Source organism: Onychostoma macrolepis, chromosome 14 (assembly GCF_012432095.1).
Source record: "Onychostoma macrolepis isolate SWU-2019 chromosome 14, ASM1243209v1, whole genome shotgun sequence".
In the NCBI taxonomy this organism is placed as follows: Eukaryota; Metazoa; Chordata; class Actinopteri; order Cypriniformes; family Cyprinidae; genus Onychostoma; species Onychostoma macrolepis.
Window position 1 is genome coordinate 28842236 of NC_081168.1, and position 27990 is coordinate 28870225.

Sequence of the window (27990 nt, forward strand, 5' to 3'; positions counted from 1 at the left end):
AGATTACTCTGCAGAGTTCTCTCGGCTTCATTGTCTTCGATAAATAAAGCCTATCTTCTAGCATCAAAACCCCAAGACTTCAAGAGTGATTCTTCATAGAAAAGGCGGAAGCCACCACAGTATATGTGTTATTTATGTGTAAGATATATATATTAGAAACATAAAACTATAGTTGTTGTTGTTGTTGTTTAATTATTGTGCTGACAGGGTATTTCCCTTTCCTGCTATTAAAAAATACATTCACATGCTGAAAAAACAACAACAATAGAAACCATCACAGAAATTCTAATGGTTTCCACTACAATTACCATCACACACATTACAAACCATCAAATTTTAACTATTAAAACCATTAAAGTGATTTTCAGTAGTGTGTTTTGGGACATATTCCATTAGGATTTAGTGGTTTCATCAAGACACCAACCGAAGGCGACTAATGACCAGAAGAGACCAACAGACACCATTACAGTTTGTGAAAGCACAAATAAAGTTAAACTACATTCAGTCTCTGTTCAGAAGCTCAAAAACATCAGAAACTCCACCCTTCTTTACCGTTAACCTTCAACAGGAAGTGACTAGTCTTATGATTTCTGCATATCATACTGAATGTTAAAGAGTCAGTGTTGTGGAGATCAGAGGAGGACACTATAAATGAAAATTTTGGAGAAGTGTATTGAACAGAATAGGTTTGATTTTGATTGTAATTGTTATTTAATTTCAAAGCAATGTTCAGAAAGTGAAAGTAAATTGTAGATCGTTGCAGAAGAAGAGGAAATGGACTCAAAATCTGTGGAAGAGCTTTCTTGTCCCGTGTGCTGTGAAATCTTCAAGGATCCTGTTGTTCTGTCCTGTAGTCACAGTTTTTGTAAAGAGTGTCTTCAACAGTTCTGGAAGACCAAGAAAACTCAGGAGTGTCCCGTCTGCAGAAGAAGATCCTCAAGAGCAGATCCTCCACGTAATCTAGTGTTAAAAAACTTGTGTGATTCACTGATAAAGGAGAGAAATGAGAGGCGTTCATCAGGATCTGAGGAGATCTGCAGTTTACACAGTGAGAAACTCAAACTCTTCTGTCTGGAGGACAAACAGCCGGTGTGTTTAGTGTGCAGAGACTCAGAGAAACATGTCAATCACACATTCAGACCCATCAGAGAAGTGCTTTCACCTCACAAGGTATGATCAGAAAATGTCTTTCATTTCATATGCTAAGCACAGTGCTTTGCTAGTAATATTTGTATATGTTTATCCTTGACAAGTTAAATCATTTCAAAATATATGTCCTGCAAATTTCAGACACAAATGGGACTACTTCATTAGAATTATCATACATTATACAATTTACAATAGCTATGAAAACGTCCAAACATATACTAAAGCTCTTAGCTACTAAAGTTTAACAGATTTTCATCTTAACTTTATAGGAGGAGCTGAATACAGCACTGACATCTTTACAAAAAAAACTCAAACATGCAGAAGAAATGAAAGCAGAGTGTGATAAAACAGTGAAACACATCAAGGTGAGGATATGGAGTAAAGAGTTATGATGGTCATTAGTGCAGTGAGTGTTAAAGCAGAGCTGACTGAAGTGAATGTATGTGATTTCAGTCTCAAGCTGAGCACACAGAGCGTCAGATTAAAGAGGAGTTTGAGAAGCTTCATCAGTTTCTCAGAGATGAAGAAGAAGCTACAATCACTGCACTGAGAGAGGAAGAGGAGCAGAAGCAGCAGATGATGAAGGAGAAGCTGGAGGAGATGAACAGACACATCTCAGCTCTTTCACACACAATCAAAGACACGGAGGAGATGATGAAAGCCAGCGACGCCTGCTTTCTGAAGGTGACGACTGAATTCAGCTTCATTTGTATAGAGATGCTCGTTAACAATGAGACAATGAACTGTTATGAACATTTGATAAGATATTAAATGTTTTTCAAACTCTCTATTTTCCAGGACTTTAGCATCACGATGGAAAGGTAAGTTGAGCTGCTGGTGTTTCTTCTCTCAGTGGATCTGAACTCAAATCCTCTGCAGTTCTGATCCTGAATGTTCTTCCAGAGTCCAGATCTCACAGCCGGATCCACAGATGAGTTCTGGAGCTTTGATTCATGTCCCACATTACTTGAGTAACCTGCGGTTCAGAGTCTGGAAGAAGATGCAGGACACTCTCAAACACAGTGAGTCTGCAGCAGATCTGACTTCAGTACAAAAGATTAAATAGTTCAGATATGAACAAAGACAGATTAACATACGAGATAGAAATACTTCCAATAATGACTTGAAGTTCTGTGGAGTTGAAGTGAATTTGAACTGTATTTCATAAGATCATCAGATCATACAGCAAACTCATAATGTCTATAAAACACAGTCTATTCCTCATGGTCTTTGTTTATGTATTTGGTTTACTTTTCTAATACCATCATATTTTATCGTCTAATCTGATTTAATTCTCTTTGCAGCTCCGTTGACTCTAGATCCAAACACAGCAGCTCCTTGGCTCACACTCTCTGCTGATCTGACCAGTGTGTCGCTCAGTGATGTACGTCAAAATCTTCCTGGTAATCCAGAGAGGTTTGACAAGTATCCATGTGTTCTGGGTTCTGAGGGCTTTAACTCAGGAGCACACTGCTGGGATGTGGAGGTTGGAGACAATACACACTGGATTCTTGGAATAACCACAGCATCAAACCAAAGGAAGGGAGATGTTTTCTTTAACACTAATGTCTGGTGTGTGCGGTACATGAAGAGTGAATACAGCTCAAAATCCCCAGAACAACCCTCGACTCTCTTGACAGTTAAAGAGAAGCTGCAGCGTGTGAGAGTTCAGCTGGACTGTGACGGAGGAAAGGTGTCCTTCTCTGATCCTCTAACTAACATCTGTCTGTGTTCATTCACAACAACCTTCACTGAGACTGTCTTTCCATTCTTATGTAATGTCTGCAAAACTTCCCCTCTGAGGATCTTACCAGTTAAACTGAATGTAACAACAGAAAATCACAGTTAAATCTCAATTAAGGTATTAACAATCAATTAAGGTACAATAATTTGTTGTTTTCATTTTTTTGCATTTTATGGTTCAATAACACTCTAATCAAAGGAAAGGGATAAAAAAATCCATAAAGAAATCTTTTTTTTTTTTTTTTCATCCATAAAAAAATCTACTCAAACTGTTGTTCAAGCTACTCTAAAACATTTCTCACATTTCTTATGGATTTCTGTATTAGGGTAACTAATGGATATTAAACAATACATATCTGAATATATATGAAATTATATATTTTAAGATTTTAAGGTAAAAAAAAAATAAACAGAAGTAGCAACAGATATTTTTTACGTATATTGACCTGCCCTGCGCTACATTATTTCATTGTATTATCGAAAAAGAAAAAATGCAGGGCTGGACTTGGTTCTATTCATCTGTTGTTGACTGGATTTTGATTGATTTTTGGATTTGATTGATTTTGATTGGTGTTACACTCAAATATGAATGTGATTGTAGCGTAGGGGAGTGATTATCCCAACAGCCCTGCTCCATCACACCTGTCTGTAATGCTCCAGTGAACCTGGATGTCTTCGGTAGATTATTATAATTGATTACAGAAGTTGAACTCTTCACAAACCTTTTTTAACCTTTGTTTAAGAGCGTTTAGGGAGATGTTCGGCTGCATCAAGCTGAAGAATGCAGCATTTAAAGGCAGGAAGGCAGCAAGGCATGTCCGAGTCCAGTGATCGTGTCACATCCTCCTGTCTACTGAGACACCTTCATCTGATCGATTTTTTAAGGCAGCATGGATGTATCCTTCACTGCCTTTGATATCCCACAATCCTACACTGTGTGTAATTACAGTATATTAATAATTGCATTACTTCCACAGTAATTTCACAGCGGGACTTCTCTTTTATCAAACTCCACTCTCAGAAATTTCTTGTAAACAAACAGCATCATAGTGTTTATACAGTGCATATGTACTATAAAGGTTCCCAGCATGCAATGCAGCATGAATAGATCAGTTGTGTGTCAATGTACATGTTTGACATTTGTTTTACACTTTTGATGTCATTTCAAGTGAGAAATCGATATTGTAGTAATTAAGTATTTGCTTAGTTATCACTAAAGCTATTTTGTTGTAGATCATTAAACCTTTATGCTGTCTTTATGTAATTTGTCTGAAATCATGTAAGCTACTTTTGTGTGCAAAATCATTACCTGATAATACAGCTAGCTTTCAGACACAGCCAGTATTTCTACATCTACACAACTTTTACTAATCAAACTCATATTGACCTAAACATTCCCTATATTCATTAATATTGCTGAATTGTGCCCAGAAATTGTGCATCAGTGTGCTTTGGGTACCAAAAATATCTAAATCTAACATTGTTGGTGCAGGTCAGCGCAGGTAACTGATTCCCACAATACATACCTTCTTGGAATTCGTTATAATCAGATTGAATGGAAAGAGGTCTGGAGTTACCCTCGTAAATACTGTCTCACCAATAAAGTTAAAGAAGTTACTTATAAAGTCATTCATTTGGTCGCAAACATTTTTAGAGGCATGCTTCTTTTGAAACTTAAAGGAAGAATCCATAAAACACTTATTTTATGAATGTGTATCTACCCAAATGTTTTGGATTGATATTGAATATCTAATATTTAAATTAACAAAATTAAAGATTCGACTCTCTGGTAAAGATATAGTGGTAACACTTTGGAACAGGGAACACTTATTAACTATTAACTATGACTTTTCCCTCAATAAACTCCTAATTTGGTGCTTATTAATAGTTTGTGCGGTAGTTGATAAGTTTAGGTACTAGGTAGGATTAGGGATGTAGAATAAGGCATTAATATGTGCATAGTAATTCCTACTAATAAATGGCTAATATTCTATTAATAAGCAACTAGTTAAGAGACCCTAAAATAAAGTGATTCCAATATAGTTTTGGTAATTATTTAATAATTATGTATGGGAAATACCATATACACAAACAAAAATGGACTAATAATAAACCTATCATTACATTATATAAAATTAAACTGAAGCATTACATTGAAGTCTTAAAAGATCTAAGGAATAAAAAAGCAAAAAGTGTGTATAGAATTTTTTAATCCTTTTCTTTTGGAAATTTCTTATTATCCCCTATATAACTAAAAAAAAAAAAAAAAAAAATTCCTTTCCTTCTTTCTGTTGGTTCCTTTGATGCTATTATGAATGTAATTGATAATTGAATACACTGTGATCCTCTATATATGGATGTTATGTTACTGTTCTTGTTATGCAATAAAAAAATATAATAATAATAATGTGCACAATTGCTCACTCTTCTGTGTAAAATATGTTATTTTTGCAATCCGCAGTGAATAATACATCAAACACACAAACATGTTTTTTTTCAGTATTGAAAGGCTTTGGTCTTTACTGATCATCAAGTACAACTGTGGGGCTTGACATCAGCTCCATAATTAAAACAACGCTTCATTGTGATAATAGAATAGCAACAATAAAAGAAGACATGGACGGAAGATTATTCCCTTTGAAAAATGCTGTAAATCAAAACGTTTCAAGTTATTGATTAACAACCTGAAAATGAGCAAACTCATTTTAAAACTGATTTTAATTTTATGTTAGGTCATTGTGAGAAAATATTCTAAATGTACTTTATTTCATTTAAACTCTACATATTCTTGTGATTAATTGCCAAATTATTTCATAATTGTACAAACGGTTTGTACGTGCAGCATTAAACCATAATTAGATGGCTGTCATCATGATACACCTGATTATGGAGCATTCGTTAAAAGAACTTTATTTTATGTGGACTCAAGACTTCAATTAAAAATCATGTTCATTCAACTAAAAGACTCAGCATCAGACGTGTGCCATGTACTCAAATATAGTTTCAAAGATAATGTAGCATAGTGTCAAAGATATGGATGTGGATGCATAATAGGGCGCTAAAACATCTTTCATGTTTGATTTTTCAGGTCCAGCGGCACTTAAGCTAAAATATAAATCCATGATACATTTTAAAATGCACTTTGTGCCCCAGCAAAATAATTCCATTATTCTTCTCTGTCCCATGACTGCTAGAGGAGGTTCATGGGTCACTTCAGAGAGAGAGCTCCGATTTCTGATGTGAAGGCAAACGGAGTGAGTTTGTAGCCTGTTCCACTGTAGAATTTATTCTGAAACTCCACCCTGAGACAGAAAGAGAGAGAGAAGTCAGAAATCTGATCATAAAGTACAGTATGATGAATCTAAATAACCATATAAAGCCCACTGTATCATGTTTGATGAGGGAATATATAAGGCCTATAATCAATCAAAACATTGCTGAAAAACATGCTGTACACAATCTAATACATGCCTTTTGTCATCTGATTTATAGTTTATACTTTATCAAGAAAAAAAGGCTCTTTTGTACATCAGTAAAAAACGTCCATGTTCAGGTCGTGGTACACAAATTTATTTATAAAGACATATTACTGTGAGATACAGAGTGGTAAGTTATCACTAATAACTAATATATATATGCATTTATGCAAGTAGTCTGCTTTACTGTTATAAAGATCTCATCACAAGATTATCAGAATTTCATCTTCTTAATTTTTTTTTAGATTTTGTCCAAAGTTTCAATAAAGTGTTCCACATTCTTTTTTTAAACACAACAAAGAGTTGTGAGGAATAAAAAAACAAGATATTTCAAAGACATTACATTATTTTATTACTTAATTTGGGGGATTTAGATCAAATTTGTGTGTATACAGTGGCCCAAAAATGCATTTGGACACTTGAGTCCAAAAAAAAAAAAAAGAAAGAAAAGTATAAATTTCTTTGAATATCAAAAATAAATAGATAAAATAAATAATTAAAAGGAAGGAAAAAAAAAAGAACAGAAGGCATTTATTTTATATATATATATAGCACAAGAATTCATTGGAATCAAAACAATTCACAAAATTAAGTTTTTAAAATATATTATTTAGCTTTCAAATGAAGACAAAATGTCTTAGACACTTCCTGGTTGTTAAAGTTTGTGAAACAAGTTTATTTGTTTATGTGATGAACTACAGCTGTAATGTAAAGCTCAGGGGTGCGTTTCCCAAAAACAACTATGGTCACAAGCTCCGTCGTTACCAATAGAGTTCAATGGAACTAACGACCATAGTTAGCTAACGATGCTTTTGGGAAACGCACCCCAGATCTGTTCGCGTGCCTCAAGTGTCCAAAAATGTGTTTTGGGGTCACATATGAATGTAATTAATTCATTTTGACAGGCCTAAATTTCCATGTATCTGGATTACAGTTTGAACGTAAACTAATAAACCTAATACGATGTATATACTGTATGTCAGTTTCTTAAATTTATATCTTAAACTTAACTTAAATATATATTTTCAAAATGCATTTAATCAAATTGCTTGGAATTAGCATAAATTTGTTTAGTTCTATTCCAGAAATCCCACCCATTTCTCACCCATTCCATTTACATATGACTGACAAATATGCATTACATTTTACTTACTTTGTTAAAACTGTGTAACCTAAGTGAATGGACAATGTATATGAAACTCAAGTACATAAATCTTAAAATTAGGTCTAAATAATTTTTGAGTGTATGGTAGTGTATACAGGCAAGGGGTTAGATTGCAGCCTAGTTTAAGACTCGGCGGGATGCTGAGCACATGTTTCTCTCACCAGTGAAGTCGAAGTGCGTGTAGGAAAGCGGACAGGCCTTCCATGACGAGCAGGATAGATACGGTCAGCACAGCGAAGGCAGCAAATATAAACACCATGATGACGGAGCCCACATAACTGAGCTGCTGGAAGGAGATCCTCATCACCATTAACCACAGCACCTCAGATAACTCTGAAAAACACACACACACACACAGCGTGACCAGATGCTCCTCCTCAGTAATGACGGCAGCAGTGAAACACACGAGAGCACTTACGAGCGTGAGCCAGGCTGAGGGCCCAGAGCCGCAGGTACGAGGCCGTGTTAGAGATGCAGCCCAGACAATACTCGATGGTGTGAATGGCCTGATGCATGAACACGTTCGCTGCATCAAACTCCTTACAGACAACGGAAGATGGAAAGAAGATATCATAAAAATAGCAAATCCAAGAAACTGTTCACCTAAATACTGTCATCATGTACTCCTCCTCATGTAATGTTTGTGACACAGAGCTACCATACGACTTCAGAAGACCTGGAATAATACAGCATGCTAGCAATGGCAAGGTCATGGGTTTGATTCCCAAGGAAAGAATTTATAAAATGCTTTGTGCCCTTTTTAAATGTGAAGCTTCAAAACATTAAGTTCAAGTTTATTGTAACTTCTGGAAAATACAATAAGTTGCACCAGGTCAAAATCGCATTGTTGAGAAGAAAACACACAAGTTGACTCAGTAAGTCACACTTAACTGTTACATTCAAAAATAATGTGAGAAACCAGTATATAAAAATGAATGGTAACACTTTAGTTTAGGGACCAATTCTCACTATTATTAACTAGTAGCTTAGCATGCATATTGTCTATTTATTAGTACTTATAAAGCACATATTAATGCTTTATTTTGCATGACCATTTTTTAGATCCCTTAATCTGACCCAAAACCAAAAACCATTAATAAGCAGCAAATAGAGGAGTTTGAGGCAAAAGTCGTAGCTATTAGTTAGTTAATAGATATCCCTCTTACCTCCTCTTCTTCTCCTCCTCCTCTTGCATCCACCTCTCCCTGGTGAGCATTTATAGAGCCGTTTTCTGCTAGCAAAGGACGTCTGTCTCCCTACAGAAAATGAGAGCAAAGTTACACAAACACACACAAACAGAAAACTGTATGCGGTCCATTCCCAAACACTGAAGTAGATGAATTCAGAAGGGTTGCTCACAGAAAGCGGAGTTGTCTTCCTCTTGTGTGTGATGTATTCTTGTGTTGGTTTCCCCAGCAGCAGCACAGGAACAGACAGCACAGCCACAATCACCAGCACCTTCTGCACGATCGTCTACAGACACAACGAGGCCGAACGAGTCTGATTAAAGGGGTCATGACATGAGAAATCAAATTTGCCTTGATCTTTTGGCATATAAGAGGTCTTTGTACCATTAACACATCCTGCAAGTTTCATAGCTTAAAACATCCTCCTCATTATAAACAAAGCATTTATTTAATCAAGCTCCAAAAACGGCTCGTTTGGATCTGAGGTGCAAGATGACATCACTCAGGCACAAACATTTGCTAAACACCGCCTCCAGAGTAAGACATCGACCAATAGTAATCTTCTCACTATAGGCCCTGCCCACTGGCGTTCAGTCGCTTGACGGCTGACACTTGATCACACTGAATGTAAGCGTCATGTCAAAAGCAAATAGAAATTACAATCACTGATGCTATCTTGTCTAAACTGGATACAGTATATAGATGCGCGTTCACTTTCTGACACAGTCCATGATCTTAAAGGGATAGTTCACCCAAAAATGACAATTCTGTCATTAATTACTCTCCCTCATGTCGCTCCAAACCCATAAGACCTTCGTTCATCTTCGGAGCACAAGTTAAGATATTTCTGATGAAATCCGAGAGCTCTCCGACCCTTCATAGACATCAAAGGTACAACCACGATTTTCTTTTGCGCACAAAAATTATTCTCATAGCTTCATAAAATTATGGTTGAACCACTGATGTCACATGGACTTGCTACATGTCTGTGCCTTGATCGTGGTAGTCCCACTGATCTATAAGAGAACTGGATTGCTCATGACGTCATGAAAGTGAAGCCGCCGCGCCGCCATATTGGTATTCCCCAGTATTCCCATACATTCTATTGAATTAATAGGAAATCGTACGAATTTAATGAGAAAACATCACCTAACAAGTCAGCGTTTTAAATCTGAAGTATCCCTGTGCATTTTTACAATGCAAACTCCCTAGGCATGTAAACGGTTATTATTAAAAAATGTCGGGAATTTCCCCTGCTTATTAAAAAGTTACGTTCATATACACATTACAGTAGCGAACATCAGATGAACATGATAAACATCAGACGGACACGACCTCAACACATATACATATATATATATATATATATATATATATATATATATATATATATATATATATAACAAATCACAAAGTGCTCATTCTGAAATCTGAAGAAAGATTTATGCTTTGTATACGCATATACTTTGGCCTTGTACAGTTATTCATTGTTTATAATTTTGTTATAGAGTTTTTATTCGTACAGTAAGCTAACTGCAAATGTTTCAACAATGATTTTGTTAACAGCATGCGAGCTTCGGATCTTCCAGTGTTTCTCTACAGCGCTGAAACCTAAAGATGTCGAAGTTCTGCTCCCCGTGCAACTGATACTCGACTGCTATTGGCTAGTCTGTGTTCGAGGGGAGGGGCTTACCGATAGGTCAATTGAGGCACAGTGTCATGGAGAGTTCACAAAGAAATAGTGAGGGGTGTTGATAGTGTTTCCTTCGCAGTGACGTTAGCCAATCATAACAACAGTGGCTGATTACTGAGGAGCCTTAAAGGACCCGCCCCTTAAAAACAGGCCATTTTAGACAGTAATAGTTTAGACATTTTAATAGTCATTATGGAAGTCAAATGTCTGCTTTTTGATGCCAACACAAAGATGACATCATAACAGGTACACACCTGTCCCGTATAGAGAGGTTTGTTGTCCTTATTCTCAGTAAACAGGAACATGTCTATGAAGTGGATGAGGATGCTGGGAGCGATGTCGGAGGTCATGGGGCCGTACACCACCCACTTATAGATGACCATGAAGATCAGGTATCCAAACAGACACAGCATGAAACACAGCTCCGGGATCAGCACCAGAAACACACTGCTGATATCTCTGAAGTGTCTGCACAGCATGAGGAGAAGAGCAAGCAAGTGGATACATACTGGGCTTAAATGATACATGTTTCAAATGGGAATGAAATGATTTAAGCTTTTATTAAGTAGAAAACCTCAGGACTGGAATGATGTGACAAAGCAAATAAAAGTTATAAATACAAATATAAGCGGTACTTCATCATCGCTTCTTCATCCCGGCCCACTCATGCTTTAAATGGACAGGAAAATAACACCAACACGATCGATGGACTAAAAATAACATTACCTTCCAAAGAATCCTAATGTTTATTTTCAACCATGCGATTGTCTCACTAGAGCAGTATTTGTTTGATTCAGATATGGACCGAACAGTAATGCCACAAAATGTAAGTAACTGATAATTCAGAGTGTTAAATCAGGCCTTTTATTTCTAAATTATAACAGTGTCTGATCTAAGTACACCTCAAGAAACAAAAACAAACAAAAAAAAAAAGACACCAATTTGCAGAAAGCATGAAGAAATCCTCAAGAACAGCAAAGAAAAACACTTACATGTAGTTGAAAAAGGATAAACACACACCAAAGGTCATATGGATGACTCCAATAATGACAGACATCTTCATCTTATAGCTGTTGAGGAACGTCAGATGATTATTGGCCAGACCCCAAATCTGAGGGAGATAAAGAATTATTGTTCAGGATTTCTGATACCAACACAATGAAGGAGAAATCTTACTCTCAAGTCAAACTATCAACACAAATAACAGAAAAGGGTACTGCACTGTAATTTCCACAGTAATTTGTCTGACTTACCGGATCAATGCCGAAAGGATAAGGACCAGTGAAAACGCCTGTGATATTGGGGTCCAGCGACAGATACGGATAACGTTTGAAAGTCTCCTCTCTACACACACAGACAGACAGAGACTTTCAGAATATGCAATGTCTTTGGGCTTATGATATATATATATATACACACACACACAGGTGCATCTCAAATTAGAATGTCGTGAAAAAGTTCATTTTTTCTTGTAAGTTATTACAAAAAGTGAAACTTTCATATATTTTAGATTCATTGCATGGAAAGTAAAACATTTCAAAAGTTTTTTTTGTTTTAATTTTGATGATTAGAGCTTACAGCTCATGAAAGTCAAAAATCAGTATCTCAAAATATTAGAATATTTAAATTTGAGTTTGAATAAATGACCATCCCTACAGTATAAATTCCGGGTATCTCTTGTTCTTTGAAACCACAATAATGAGGAAGACTGCTGACTTGGCAATGATCCAGAAGACGAACATTGACACCCTCCACAAAGAGGGTAAGTCACAGAAGGTCATTACTGAAAGGTGTGGCTGTTTACAGAGTGCTGTATCAAAGCATATTAAATGCAAAGTTGACTGGAAGGAATAATTTGGGTAGGAAAAGGTGCACAAGCAACAGGGATGACTGCAAGCTTGAGAATACTGTCAAGCAAAGCTGATTCAAACACTTGGGAGAGCTTCACAAGGAGTGAACTGAAGCTGGAGTCAGTGCATCAAGAGTCACCACGCTCAGACGTCTTCAGGAAAAGGGCTACCAAGCCACTTCTGAACCAGAGACAACGTCAGAAGCATCTTAACTGGGCTGTGGAGAAAAAGAACTGACTGTTGCTCAGTGGTCCAAAGTCCTCTTTTCAGATGAAAGTAAATTTTACATTTCATTTGGAAATCAAGGTCCCAGAGTCTGGAGGAAGAGTGGAGAGGCACAGAACCCATGTTGCTTGAAGTCCAGTTTGAAGTTTCCACAGTCAGTGATGATTTGGGCTGCCATGTCATCTGCTGGTGTTGGTCCACTGTGTTTTCTGAAGTCCACAGTCAACGCAGCCATCTACCAGGACATTTTAGAGCACTTCATGCTTCCTTCTGCTGACAAGCTTTATGGAGATGCTGATTTCATTTTCCAGCAGGACTTGGCACCTGCCCACACTGCCAAAGGTACCAAAAGCTGGTTCAATGACCATGGTGTTGGTGTGCTTGATTGGCCAGCAAACTCACCAGACCTGAACCCCATAGAGAATCTATGGGGTATTGTCAAGAGGTAGATGAGAGACACCAGACCCAATAATGCAGATGAGCTGAAGGCCACTCTCAAAGAAACCTGGGCTTCCATACCACCTCAGCAGTGCCACAAACTGATCACCTCCATGCCACGCTGAATTGAGGCAGTAATTAAAGCAAAAGGAGCCCCTACCAAGTATTGAGTACATATACAGTAAATGAACATACTTTCCAGAAGGCCAACATTTCACAAAAATTTTTTTTTTTTATTGGTCTTATGAAGTATTCTAATTTGTTGAGATAGTGAATTGGTGGGTTTTTGTTAAATGTGAGCCAAAATCATCACAATTAAAAGAAGCAAAAACAAACTACATCAGTCTGTGTGCATTGAATTTATTTAATACACGAGTTTCACAATTTGAGTCGAATTACTGAAATAGATGAACTTGTGTGTGTGTGTGTGTGTGTGTGTGTGTGTGTGTCGTACGTCCAGTTGTAGTATTCTGCATTGGGCCGGACGTGCCATCCTGAGGAGAAGGTGTTGAGGCCCCGGCTGAAACACTCGTTGTAAATGGCTCCGGTGTAGATAGAAAACAGCCCCATCAACAAAATGAGATATCGGCCTCCAAACATCATCTGCCAGATCTGACACACAAAGAGACCCCAAGAAATCAGTACATGCATAAAAACACTGCTTGAGCATCTGGTGTTTTGATGTTTGCATAATATTCAAGATTTTTGTGGATGATAATTAATAATAATATAAAGCAAACCTGTTGTTATAAACAAAATAAGCACAACTGCTTGGAGGTTTCTGAGCTGCGTTCCACTTCGTTTTTTTATGCCCTTTCCTCACTAACTTCAAATGTAAAAAAAACATGCAATCTACTCTGCGCTGCAGTTTTAAATGCATGTGCTTTTAATTCGTGCCATGATGAATCGATCTTCTAGTTCACCAAACTTGAACTTCAGAACGCCCTATATTTAATGTTCAGTTATTTCACTTTAAAGGCAATGAAAAATGGCACAGAGGCTTTTGCATCTGAACTCTTCATATGTACGTTATGTATAAGGTATAAGCTGTTATAAATAAATGTATAAAAAAAATAACTGACAATTATATTAAAATAGTTATCATTGAATAATTGATATAAGAGTGGTTTGGGGTGGCGGTAAATTAAACGTGATCTGCGGTGACGTCACAGTCGTGTTGCATTGTGGTGTATGGAGCTGCCTGAAATTTACATAAAAAGTATGAAAAATCGAGTGGTCGAGGGTCAGTTCATATAAACTTCCCTTGTCCACTTCACGAAGTGGGACGCACTTCAAAATGGTGGCAGGGATTTCCCAGAGGGGAAGTTATTAGGGAAGTGTGCGAGTGCGTGTCTAAATGTGAAGTGGAACACAGCCCTAGAGATCCGCAGATTTGATTAGCTGGTTCAGGTGAGCTTAATTAGGACTAGAGCTAAACTCAGCAGAAAGTGACCCTCCAGGAGCAGGACTGGACACCCCTGACCTATAGGTCTCTTTGCAGTTTTCCACTTGAGGGCTTAACTCTTGCAAGTGAAGAAATTAAATCAAAGTACATAAAACTTTACTGCTGCAGTGTTAAGTAAAATAATTAATACACTTATGAAATTAATAGTGAAGCTACAAGTATCAATATTACAATATGTTCTTCCTAAAATATGAAAAACATTATTATTATTATTATTATTATTATTATTACTACTACTACTACTACTACTACATAATCCTCCTCAGAGCAATATTGTCTTAACTTGGACACCGTTTAAATTTTACAACCTTAATGTTGTGACATTTTTTCACTGTTATCGGATATTTTATAATATAAGGTATTGTATCAAAGTTAAAAATTCCACTATCGAAAACGCAAGTTGTTCGAGTGTTGAAAAAAAAAGAAAGAAAAAGAAAATGAGTGCCCGTGTCATGTTTTTTTACTTCATTAGTGTTTTTCCTCAGTTTTGGATCCTTCTCCTCCAGAACCATCCAGAGAGCCACCAGCGTCATCAGAAGACCGTGCCCAACGTCACCAAACATGACGGCAAACAGGAAGGGAAACGTGATGATGGTGTAGACAGCTGCAGACGCGTGAAAACAGACAGTAAAAGATGCATGAGAATGGAGTTAAGTTTCTTTTAAAGGGGTCATTGGATGAAAAATTCACTTTATTTGTTGTTTGAACTGAAATGTGTATTGGCAGTGTGTGCGTGCACATCCACCCTATAATGATAAATATCCACCCGGTATTTTTATTTTTTTTTTTTAAATCCCCCATAAATCATAACCCCTTTCTTAATTCAAGCCGTTCACAGATTCTTGGCAGAGTGACGTAGTTCGGCACAGGCCCCTCCCACGATTGCTGATTGAGGTGTTTTGTTGTTGGATGTAATAATGAACATAGCAGTCGTCATTTACTCCTGACATCTGAGCTGCTGAAGACGCAGTGGATTACATTTGTTTCTGAAGGGAATGCTCCCCCAATCTACTTAAATGTGTCTATAGCCCTATTCGATTTTAATCATGTCCGAATCTGCGACGTCTGTGTTTTTCCTCACACAACCTCTGTAATAATTCCAGAGTAATACCTACTGTTTTTCTGCAAACTCAGTGATCCTCTGAGAAAACTAATCCCGTCCGAATGCGAATGTCTGTGATTGCTGACGGTATTTTTTTCACAACGCGTTTCCTTGTGTGTTTTGGCCAACGTGAACTACCAGAAGCTCTTACCGCACACATTTTTCATGTGTTTGCCTCCCGGCAAAGAAATAAAAAAATAACAATAATAAAAATCAAGAGCCAGATCACGTAAACTGTTAAGACTGGCTACTGTAATATCAGCGTCAGGTAAGATTACTCATTCATTTCTGCACTCAATTACATTATGTTTTCATTACATATGTACCTTTATGAAAATAAAACATGGTTTTAATACAAATAAAAATAAAATAGTAAAACTAAAGTAAATCACACATTAACCACAGTTTTGCTCCACTAGCCATATACACTCCCCTCCAAAAGTATTGGAACAGTGAGGCCAATTCCTTTATTTTTGCTGTGTGCATCAGACTGAAAGCATTTGGGTTTGACATCAAAAGATGAATATGAGACGAGATCAACATTTCAGCTTTTATTTCCAGGTATTTTCATCTGGATCTGATAAACACAACTTAGAACATAGCACCTTTTGTTTGAACCCACCCATTGCTGATGTGACCAGAAGCATTGAAACATGACTGACAGGTGAGTTTTGTTGCCCTAATGTGTCCTATTATATTGATTATTCAAACAATAAATAGCACTGAATGTCTGCGCTCAGTTTCAGATTTGGATTTTGTCTGTGCAGACTGCATTTATCGTTAGATGTGTAACCAACACGAAAACCAGAGAGCTGTCTATGGGTGAAAACAAGCAATTGTGAAGCTGAGAGAAGATCAGAGCATCAATCAGAGCCATTGTACAAACATAGGACATTTCGAATGGTTGTACTGTCTATGGCCAGAGGAAGAAAGAAACCACTGGTGTACTAAGAAATAGACCTCAAACAGGTAGACCAAGGAAAACATCAGCAGTTGAAAGACCCTAAAACAACTGTCAGTGGCATCAGCAACAACATCCAGAGGGCAGGAGTGAAGGTCTCACAATCTACTGTTCGCAGAAGACTTCATGAACAAAAGTACAGAGTGTACACCAGAAGATGCAAACCACTCATTAGCAAGAATAATAAGAGACAAGCCTCAAAAATTCTGGGACAAAGTTTATGGACTGATGAGACAAAGATTAACTTTACCAAAGTGATGGAAAGGCTAAAGTTTGGAGAAAAAAGGATCTGCTCATGATCCCAAACATACAAGCTCATCTGTGAAACACAGTGGAGGTAATGTCATGGCTTGGGCTTGCATCACTTCTTCTGGGACGGGCTCATTCATCTTAACTGATGATGTAAAACATGACGGCAGCAGCAAAATGAACTCAGTCTCGAGAAACATTTTGTCTGCCAATTTACAGAAAGATGCAACCGAACTGAACTGAGATCCTTCATCATGCAGCAAGATAATGACCCAAAACATAGTGCCAAAGCAACAAAGGAGTTCATCAGGGGCAAGAAGTGGAAGGTTTTAGACTGGCCAAGTCAATCTCCAGACTTAAACCCTATAGAATATGCATTTTACCAGCTAAAGAAGAGACTGAAGGGAGTAGCCCCCCCAAAACTGAAAGAAGCTGCAGTGAAAGCCTGGAAAAGCATCACAAAAGAAGAATGCAAAAGTTTGGAGATGTCAATGGGTCACAGGCTTGATGCAGTTATTGCAACCAAAGGATTTGCAACTAAATATTAAGTCTTATTCACATTAATCTAATTTAAGTCAACCTGTTCCAATACTTTTGGTCACATGAGCAATGGGTGGGTTCAAACAAAAGGTGCTATCTTCTAAGTTGTGTTTATCAGATCCAGATGAAAATACCTGGAAATAAAAGCTGAAATGTTGATCTCGTCTCATATTCATCTTTTGATGTCAAACCCAAATGTTTTCAATCTACAGCAAAAATAAAGGAATTGGCCTCACTGTTCCAATACTTTTGGAGGGGAGTGTAGCTTCACCATGGTATTTGTAGTAAAACTGTGGTTATACTATGGTAATCATTCCAAATGACTATATGCAATGCACGCATACAGAACGTGTGATCTCTGCAACGCCTAGATGTACAAAACAGACCCTCCCACCTCTGTAATAAACAGAGATGTTAGTCCCGACCGAATTGGTACATGAAAAATCGCAGATGTCAGGTGATAAGAAGCGAAACTCCAATGTAGTTTAGTCCCATCTGAATAGGGCTTATGTTCATGCAAATCATTCGTGATCCAGCTTTATCTACAGAAGAGCTCATTAGCATTTAAAGGGACATGCACCGAAATGGCTCGCTGTGTACAGAGCTGTTTTTGACAGGGTAAAAAGGGTGTTGTTTTACAATACCATTGAGAAATTTTAACCAAAATGTGTTATAGACTTTTCATGAAGACCCTAAAGAATCATATGAACTTGTGGAAAATGGGCATCCGATGACTCCTTTAAACTAGTGGTGTGTGTAGTGAGCGTGCGTCACCTGGGTTCATCTCCCTGTAGCTCGCCACTCCATAGGCATCGACTATGTTCTGAAATCCTGCAGTGAAGGCGTTGGTGGGGAAGAGTGTCGGGGGAGACGTGGTGGCCGGCAAGCGGTTGTAGAAGGAGTCCACACTACTGCCGCTCTTCCTCTGAGAGAGAAAGACAGGTTTCAGAGATAAGAGGCTTTCCTGTGTGAAGTTTGCATGTTCTCCCTGCATGGATTTCCCAACAAGCCAAAGACATGCAACATACAGCAGGTGAATTGGAGACACTAATGCAGTGTGTGTGTGTGTACGCGCCACACACCATCTGACCAGGGTGTGGAAGGATGGATGGATGAGTGGGTGGAGTTTCTACTCAAGCTTTCTCCTTCTGTCAGCATGTGTGAAGTTTAGAAATATTTTTTTTGTTTATTTTTAAACAACTATAATGAATTATTCATTCATTATTATGATTTGGGAAGTCGAATCATATAACATTGCTCTGTATGAGATCATAGGCCAGATTTACTAAACGGGGCAAATTAGTGCAATTCCAATTCCAAAACAGCACCGATGGGCATGGAAATTTCTGCGGGTGATTTACTAACAATGCACAAATTAAAGAAAACAGAGACACAACATCTCACTTACATATCGACCGATACAATATACCAAGCGCAGCGCAAATTAGCGTAGTCGCAAATGAGTAGATCCGATGCTCATCTACTTACAACACAGGAGCAAAATAGTTTAAGACATGCTTTTTTTGGGTGTTAAATAATGGCGCAAATAACAGTAATTTGACGAGCGTAAACATTAGTAAATCATGTTGAGCGATTCATTTTAATACTCTCCTCCCATAAATTTGCATCTGAAAGGGAAACTCCTACAAATGCATATTCAATAAGGTCAGGCGCAAAAATAACTGTCCACACCTTTTTAGCGCTAATTTCCCACTGCATGTCTTTAGTAAATCTTGACAGTGCTATTTTAACACCAAAAGATGGTTTGCGCTGGCATGAGCTGTTAGTAAATCTGGCCCCATGTCTTCTAAATGAGATCATGTTTTACTGCAGGTGTTTTTCAGCATGTTGGTTGCACCACAGTAATGTTGGGGTTTTATTAAAAACAAATTTAATAACAAATTTCCTTCTCTGTGATATTAAGAGGACAGTTCTGACAACTTTGAATTTATATACCTCAAAAATATCTAAATTAATTCTGAAATGAAAGAACCATGCAGTATCCACTAACCCTTCGCAATAATGTCTCATTAGTTAATGCATTAACTAACATCAACTAACAATGAGCAACACATGTTACAGTGTTTATTAATCCATGTTAATGTTTGTTAATAAAAATACAAATAATGTTAGCTCAGGTATATTGCATGATATTAACAAATACATTTGCATGCGTATGAAAGGAGTAGTAGTATTACCAAGTGTTACCCAGTGTGCATTACATTTGCAATATGCAATAAAGCACAGTGTGTGGATTAATGCATCTCAGAATACAATGTGTTCAACCTGACCTTGCAGTATGCAGAATATATTTTGCAGTATGCAGTGCTCTAATATTCCATTCCAAGCATATTATTAGTATAGCTATAACCTCTTCCTGACCTGTTTCCTCAGGCCTATTTATAATTTTTGGATATGTTGGTCTTAGCGAGTTAAATTCTTATTCCTGATTTTTATTTGGGTTTATGGGTTAAATGGTTGATTTCATTTTTAAACTTTGTATTTTTTCATCATTGTATTGAGTTAGAGCACCTTGGTCAGCATTAGTTCACCCAAAAACGAACTAATTTCTTTTCTTTCTTTTTTTACTCACCCTCAAAGCATCCTAGGAGTACATGACTTTCTTCTTTCAGACGAATCCAATCGGAGTTATATTAAAAATTATAGGCGGTTAACAGTCTAAAAGTAACAGTATAAAAGTAGTCAAATAAAGTGAGCACATCTATAATAAAGCGTGCCTCACACGGTTCCGGGGGGTGAATAAAGGCCTCCAAGTTCAAGTTCAACTCTCTCAATCCATGTGTTTTTCTAAGAATAATATCCATATTTTCACATATATTCACTTCTGCTGACGCGTACGTCTTACGTCATCCGCTGGAACGGTTTGCACGTATGATAGTCATCAGAAGTGAGAAAAAAGTATTTATAACATTTTAAATATGGATATTTTCCTTACTGTTACTGTTGAACAAAACACCCGCCTACTCCCATTCTAACGCTTGGAATAGCGAAGATCATTTTTAATTTAACTCAGATTGGATTCGTCTGAAAGAAGAAAGTCATATACACCTAGGATGCTTTGAGGGTGAGTAAAACATGGGCTAATTTTCATTCAGCGACAGACGTGTAGTGACGGTGGACGCTCACCCCTCCCTCTCTCAGGGCGCTCTGCAGGGCAGGCAGCTGGCTCACGGGGCACCAGGCCTCTGCGATCAGGCACTTATCAGTGACGGATGGGCTGCAGAGATTCAGCACGGTCTGCACGGCCTTACACTTCTGAACCTGCACAATCCACTCAGGCAGACGGGCCAGCGCTCGCACCAGCAGCTGCTGCATGTACTGCTCCGTCTCACCCATGACCTACAGCCACGGAGGAGATGGACACACTGTGAGGAAGCTCTGAGACTGTATGGCTGAAAGATGTGAAAAAATTAAAGATGTGTTGACTGTGATTAATACTGCACTTACAGATTTGATGTCCTCGATTCTTCCTCGGAGTCCATTCAGAGTCTCCTCTCGTTCCGCCTGGCTCTCAGGGTAGGGGAATGTTTGTGTGTGGAAGCTGTGTGTGTGTGGAACATAGCAGAAAACTGAATAAACAAGGAAGTAGTACATTGATCTAGTGAAAAATAAGTATTCTTAAATCTATTTGAAATACATTTATTTTATGCTTAGTACATTTTCATATTTATGTACTTAATAAAATACCCTGCAATTGTACTTTTAGTATACTAAACTGGTATACTTAAAGTCTGCTAAATTGGAATAACTAATTTTCTACTTAATGCACTTTAATTGTGCGGAAGTAGTGCTGAAGTCCAACTAAAGATACACTTAGTATATTTAATTGTGCTAAAGTGGAACTACTGCAAGTATACTTAAGGTGCACTTTAACCCCTTAACTGTCACTCACAGTTTTGAACATAGACATTATAGTGCACCATCCAAACTTAAATTTTTATAATTCATGATTGAAAACATTTTGATGTACCATTTCCATGGTAATGCAATGTCTGATTTTAAAATGGGTTTCAAAGGATGAGAATTTTGAGATTTTAAAGTTTTCAATTGATATATAATTTCTTATGATTTCTAAAGCGTAATAGAGAAAAAGGCAACTAAGAAGACTTTCTGTGACAAAGGTCAGAACTCCTGTTATGACGTAGATTTTTCAGGTCCACGCTTGTTATAAATTAATCTATTACTTTTCCTACATAAGGAAACACTTTTTTTACAAAAAAAGTGGTAAAATAACCATTTAGGAGTCTTAGACCTTTCCAACGATATATAGTTTGTCATGATTAGATTAGGATTTAATTGTAAAATAGTGAAGTAAATGTAGGCGTCCCACAGAGGGGACGGTGACAGTTAAGCAGTTAAGTGACATTAAAACACATTTTAGACTTAATATTAAGAAATGTGCATTGTGCACAAGTAGTATGCCTAAAGTTTAATTATAATTGTTATATCAGACTCGAGTTATCTGTCAGTAAATATGTTAATAGATTTAAACTATACTTAGTATGAAAAAAAAAAAAAAGTATTTTAAATGTATTACTTTTTACTAGGGTGCACCTGTTCACAAATTCATTTATGAACTACCTCTAAACAGAAAAGTGTATGAAAATGAACCAATGGGTTGATCAATAAGAGTTTTTTTTAAATGGTTGCGATATATTTTGTGCCTTGCTCTTGTTAAGTGTGATTTGACCAGATGTGCTGTCTGTAGTAGCAGATAAGACTGTGCTGACTGTGAACTCATAAAAACATAAAAAGAGATTCACCAAAATTGTAATACCCCCTTTATGGAATGCACTTGCAAGTCATAATTAAATGTGTTAGCATTTTTTTAATGCATTTATTTTTTTTAATTAATTGTACTAAATTAACATGTCAAACCGACATCCCTAACTAATACATTAATTAACTTATATATATATATTTTTTTTAATGAAATGATCATTACGGTATTTACTCAAAATTCATTTTAAAGTATTTGAAAAAAAAAAGTACTCAAAGGCTTGTCACTTCTAATCAACACTTAAAATGTGACTGATCTGACAGACGGTTAAAGACAGGGGGAAAATACTCATCAAACATTCATAATTTTCACATCAGGACAAGGTTCCCACAAGGTTTTATTTCTGGTTCCAGATGACTGGATAATGAATTTTAAATATTTTATAGAGTTTAGTTTGTGATAGAAAATCAAAAAGAATGCGTAGCCAAAGAAATACTTCAGCACTGACTTTTCCATGACCTTTTCAAGAACTTAATAATTTCCATGAGTTTTCTGGGATTCATTAGATTTTCAGTATAGAAATCACACTGTTTAAATCCTTTGGTAAATGTCCAGGTTGTTCATGACTGTGGGAACCCTGACCCTTGATCTTCCTTCAAAACCACAAATCCAGATCACCTACCAGTCACAGATCTTCTTCACTTTCTGACCGATCTGATCTCCCCAGAACGAGATTAAAAACACGGTCCACTGCACCTCCTCACCCTGAGGAAAAACAACAAAAACACATGCAGTCAAACCGACATTTCTCACATTATATCACAGTTAATTCGCTATAGTTCAGAAAATGGTAATAAAATATGACAAGAACTCAAGAGTTAAACTGCGTCAGAACAAGTTCATCTTGATAATGTCTGATAACTTTGATAGAATGCTATGTAATCAATCCAAATTTAATAGCTGTCAGCTGTTAAATTTAAGCAAACAATTAGATAATACCAGTTTAGGTCAACCAATTACCAAGCAATGCTTCATTTTGTTCAGTCTGTGGCGTAAAAAGGTTGCATTAGCAATTAAAGAAAAACACTTACGCAAAACATGCTCAGGTCAAAATGTCTGAATCATTTTTGGTCCCAAATGTTTATCAATTTATGGCAGTCCACTGTATGAAGAATTTTTGGGTATAATCTGTCACTTTATTTTGCTATCCTCACTTATATAAATGATCTATAGTGTCCTGCACTCGTTAGTAAAAAAAAAAAAATATTAAAAATTATATCTGGTGTCTGAATAATTTTTGCTTTGATTGTACATGTTTCTACAATCTAACAATAAAGAAAAAACACTATAATCTTATACATTGTAATGGTTCTTACATGTACATCATCATCTGGTTATGCAAGAATCTAATAATATTTATTAATGCTTTATGCCTCACAGAATCAGGATGTTCAAGTTTTTCTTCCATCTCATGAAAGTCCACAATGATGTAACCACGACAAGCACGCCATAGCAGCCTCTCGAAGGCAGGCACTTTCCACGGATGAACCACGCCGGCCACAAAGCTCAGCCGGACGTCCTGCCGGTTCTCTGCCAGACCCACGGGCTCAAACGACACCAGCGGGGCCTATGATATACATCAACCAGACCGATGCTTACGTGGAACAGAAGGAAGTGGATGTATTGTGACAGTAAAGTGCAGTTCCTACCTGTGAGGCTGTGAGTGAATGTGTCTGTTTTAAAACCCCTCTGTACTGACACAGCTGAGTATACTGAGACCGCAGACTGTCTCTGTTCCTGGACACCTGCATGTGTGTAAAACTGACAGCATTAAACACGATATGAAACAACTTCCACCATACTTAATAAACAACACTAATGTGATGCATTAACAGGGAAATAATGACAATGGAAATGTGACTATAAACAGGAAAGCACTGAAAAAACATTTACAGCGAAAGGGATTTTCACCCAAAATAAAAACTTTGCCATCATTTACTCAATCTCAAGTTGTTCCAAAATTGTACGAGTTTCTTTCTTACATTAAACAGAAATGAAATTATTTTGAAGAATGTTGGTAACCAAACAGTTTCCGCTCCCCACTGACTTCCATTGTTTTGTTTTTTTTACCATACTATGAACAAACAACTGTTTGACTGCTCACATTATTCAAAATATGTTCTTCTGTGTTCAGCTGATGAAAGAACTTTATACAGGTTTGGAGCAACATGTGGGTGAATAAATGATGAGATATTAAATTTTTGGATGAACTATCCCTTTAACACAGTGTCCCAACTAATTGTGACGTGACGCCACAATAAAAGGTATCTTTTCCAAGTTATTCTGAGTTTCTGTCCTAACCAGCCGCAACGACAACACGAAAAAATTTATATTTTAGAAACGGTTTCTATTTCTGCAACATACAAACTATGACAGTAAGCTCAGGTACTTATTATGTGCTTTATTCAACGTTAAAAGTGTCTAATGCGAGTTTGAATATACTGCGTGACATACAGCTTACCTCAGATCTTGAAAATAAATTAAAGCAAACAAGCGTATTCCATAACCAAGATGCTGTCAGTCACTTCGTATGTACATTTAATAATGTTAAAAAGGTTTAATATTTATGAATTAGATTATAAACTGAAACATGTTGCGAGTGCGGTGCTCTTCCAGAGAGAGCCCGCCCACACACGCTTCTGATTGGCTGTGATATTTGATTGATTCTGTCGCGTCTGGTGTGGACAGACAAATTGTTTGTCACTGAAATCTTGTTGCATTGCGTGTAGTTAGGAGAAGAAAGTAATAAAGCAAATTAAGAACAAGAAAGCAAATAGGATCAGTTTTGATTATTTATTTTTTTTACAAAAAGCAGACATAAAACACATTTGCATGGAAACAACACAAAGTTACAAACCTCCCTGAGCTCTCGGGCCAAGCGCTCACTCTCCTCCTCGATGGTGAGGAGTTCTCTGGGCTGAGGGGCCGGAGGGGTCGGGATGGGGGGCTGCAGTTTCTGAGAGAGACTGCGGACAATCTCCTGTTCCAAAAACACTGGAACAAAGAAAGCGACTGTTTAAAAACCTTCAAGCCAACATAAAACGGCACCGTTCACGTAAAAAGGTGAGCTAATGAAGACAAGTTTATTCACTTTATATGCTTCAGACGTGTAAAAATCCATGCATCACATCATTAATGGGTGTTTTAATAATATAATTGTGTATACATGATATCATAGCATGATTATGTAAACAAACTGTCCAAAAGAGACAGGGGCCAGTTGCATAAACTAAGCCTCTATATTAAGACAGTGACTTAAGTACTAGTCTGACCAACTAGCAGTTAACCAAAGAGTAATCAGTCTTATTTTTTGGATTCAACTTAGACTAATCTACATTTTTCTGTCACTAAATAAAAAAAAATTATGACCAGCCTTAAAGAAAAAAATTAGCCGACTAACTTTTAAGACTAGTCTAAACCTTTTATGCAACCGGAAATGATTACCTTGAGATTACCTCGATGCCTGAGGCTCCAGATTACAGGTAATTGTGTTATAAATAATGTTGTTACAACCTATTTCCGTTGTGCATCACTGCCATCTAACTATGAATAAAGAGCATGCACATGAATTAATAGAGATCTACTTGCTCAAAGTTTGGCTTTCCCTGTGGTTCTACCTCTAATAACAAGGCCTAATATCCAATTTAGCACATTCTCTGCAGAAACAGAAAAACTATGACATGAAATGGGCTGATGGCATAATACAGCTATGTGCATTGTCCTGTTTGCCAAGTTCAGTGGTCTATAAAAAAAGACTGGTATTGCAAAAAATAAATAAATAAAAGTGTTCAAAATGTGGCTTTCATTAGGGCAGTATGTCATATTTCAAGGCCTTGGGACTCTTTAATGCACATTCTGTGGAGGCCAAGAAACCACACCGCTAAACGCGCTGATGGCACAATAGGTGGCTCAGTGTGCATTGTCCTATATGCTAAGTTTAATGGTTTCTCGTGTGCACATAAAAGTCTGTATATTTGTTATTTTTGCAAAGGTTCTTGAGGCTGTGTCATACGGTACTAAGAATATCGTGAGAAGAAACCCAAAACATCTTGCATAACCTTGAATTCATTCAGTCATGTAAATTTTCTATTATAAAAAAACTAAAATGCTAATATTTTTCCATACTCCGCTTTCTTTTTTCCAGATCTAGAAATGACTTAAATCAAATTCCATACTTTTCCAAACCGCGCAGGAACCCCGAGTTGAGGAGTGACACACTCACCAAAGTTTTTCTCCAGTTCCTCACATCTCCTCACCTCGTTCACAAACTTCCTCTGGAACGCGTTCACATTCGGGTTCAGCTGAGATTAGGATTTCAAACAAAAGACACGTCATGATCTTCTTTGTGACATCGGCAAGTCAATGTAAGGTAGAGACACTTTATAAACCACGTAAAGGGTTTCTCAAGAACACAGCGAGAATGAATTCTCTCACATCTCTGAACTCCACTATTCCCAGCTCTCCCAGTTCACTGACACAGTTGTAAGCGGATCCCGACTGGAGGAAGATCTGGACCAGACAGACCTCTTCACTGCGGAACAGAGAGCCCATGACCTGAAACACACACAGATCACACAATCAAACAGCAAGAATGGGTCTTTTGTGTCTGGAAATGTGGAAAATACAGATACAGCACTTCCTCTTCTGCTTTGAGTCAGTAAGCGTGTGAGCATGAGTGCGCGTTCCTCTCCGAGGGCTTTTTTAGGTTTCATAATGCCACCTGTGACTGTAAAATCACGGGGTTACATGGGCAAACTAAATCAATATTTTTAACAATTTATTTATTTAACAAACATATTTTAAACAAGACACCATTTTTGTATAATTATTAGGACCTCCTTTTAATAAATTAATCCATGACCTCGCAGAACCATTTCATTGAACATAAAAGGCTAAAAGGTTATTGCGAAATCGTGAAAAACTTGAAAAGAAAAGCTAACCTGTTAAAGCACGTAAATTATACACTGTCCTTTATATTTTCCATCTATAATCTTGATGTTGACTGTAAAAAGGTGGTGTTTGTCAACTACTCAATTACTACATTTGGGCCACACTTATCAAAAAATACCACACTTATCAGAAAATCAATGCACTGGTATTTGTATTTTAAAAACACCTGATCTTTGACTGTGACATCTAGACCATGTGATCTCATTTTGATCACATGCATCATCATCATCACAGGTTTTGATAGCTATTTACTAGCAGATGGACACATAACTGCACAATATATAAAATAGTTACCACCAAAATCTTTAGATACTGGAAACAGCAGAAGCCAAACGAGCCTGAACAAGTCAAGCCCACGATAACTGAATCAATGCTGAAATACAGGAAAATACAAATCTGGGCTACAGTTCCTCTTTCTACAGCAATTCCGCTACATTATAAGACATTATAATTTTTTTTAATGAGGAAAGTTATTAAAATTCCTCCGTGCACATTATGTTATCTAATATACTTTTGACTGTGTTAATTTGCATAATGCACAACACAATAAAGTTTCATTTTCGCTTCCCTGACACTATAAACCCTCACGAAACGCATTAATCAGAGGGTATTCATAATGTTTAGATAATGCTGAAAGAGTCGAAACTGGCAGAAAACGAGCGTGATGTTGTGTGTTTACAGAATATGCATCAAACAATGTAAGCAGCAGAGAAATCACCAGTGTAAACATCAACTATCTGCAAACTTACCGGGTGATAAAACACCAACACCGACACCGACAGAGATTCACTTTTATCGTCTGGATATGAATGTTTTGTAACGGAGCGCACGGCGTGTCTTCTTGAAAGAATAAAGTTGTAACAGCTGAGAGAATCACGAACTTCCCGTTCCTCCAGAGTCACGTTACTAACCGCATCACGTGACTTCAGGGACAAACTCCAGGGGCCACCAACTGTTTTTTTTATGAGCCAGAATGTTGTTATTGATTTATGCTAT

General features: G+C 37.2%; 2 protein-coding genes across 3 annotated transcripts; one reads left to right on the top strand and one right to left on the bottom strand.

The window, feature by feature from the left end:
* Positions 1-643: 643 nt before the first annotated feature.
* On the top strand, positions 644-5114 carry LOC131553336 (nuclear factor 7, brain-like). 2 transcript variants are annotated; one of them, XM_058797923.1, is made up of 7 exons: positions 644-1170; positions 1419-1514; positions 1603-1833; positions 1948-1970; positions 2053-2171; positions 2454-3010; positions 3636-5114. In XM_058797923.1, the coding sequence occupies exons 1-6, from the start codon at positions 775-777 to the stop codon at positions 2996-2998; spliced, it is 1410 nt and encodes a 469-aa protein (XP_058653906.1). In that variant the 5' UTR covers positions 644-774; the 3' UTR covers positions 2999-3010; positions 3636-5114. The 2 variants fall into 2 exon arrangements, with proteins under 2 accessions (XP_058653906.1, XP_058653905.1); XM_058797922.1 differs by having other exon boundaries at positions 2454-5114.
* A 289-nt stretch (positions 5115-5403) lies between these two features.
* tcirg1b (T cell immune regulator 1, ATPase H+ transporting V0 subunit a3b) lies at positions 5404-27901 on the bottom strand. The gene is made up of 20 exons (XM_058797921.1): positions 27744-27901; positions 26479-26598; positions 26267-26345; positions 24902-25038; positions 23694-23789; positions 23423-23611; positions 22667-22749; positions 20712-20805; positions 20391-20603; positions 18018-18168; positions 14856-14995; positions 13381-13538; positions 11667-11757; positions 11406-11524; positions 10668-10881; positions 8893-9006; positions 8700-8789; positions 7952-8072; positions 7695-7866; positions 5404-6194 (listed from the first exon to the last, which is right to left on the bottom strand). The coding sequence occupies exons 2-20, from the start codon at positions 26593-26595 to the stop codon at positions 6101-6103; spliced, it is 2472 nt and encodes an 823-aa protein (XP_058653904.1). The 5' UTR covers positions 26596-26598; positions 27744-27901; the 3' UTR covers positions 5404-6100.
* Between the last annotated feature and the right edge of the window lie 89 nt (positions 27902-27990).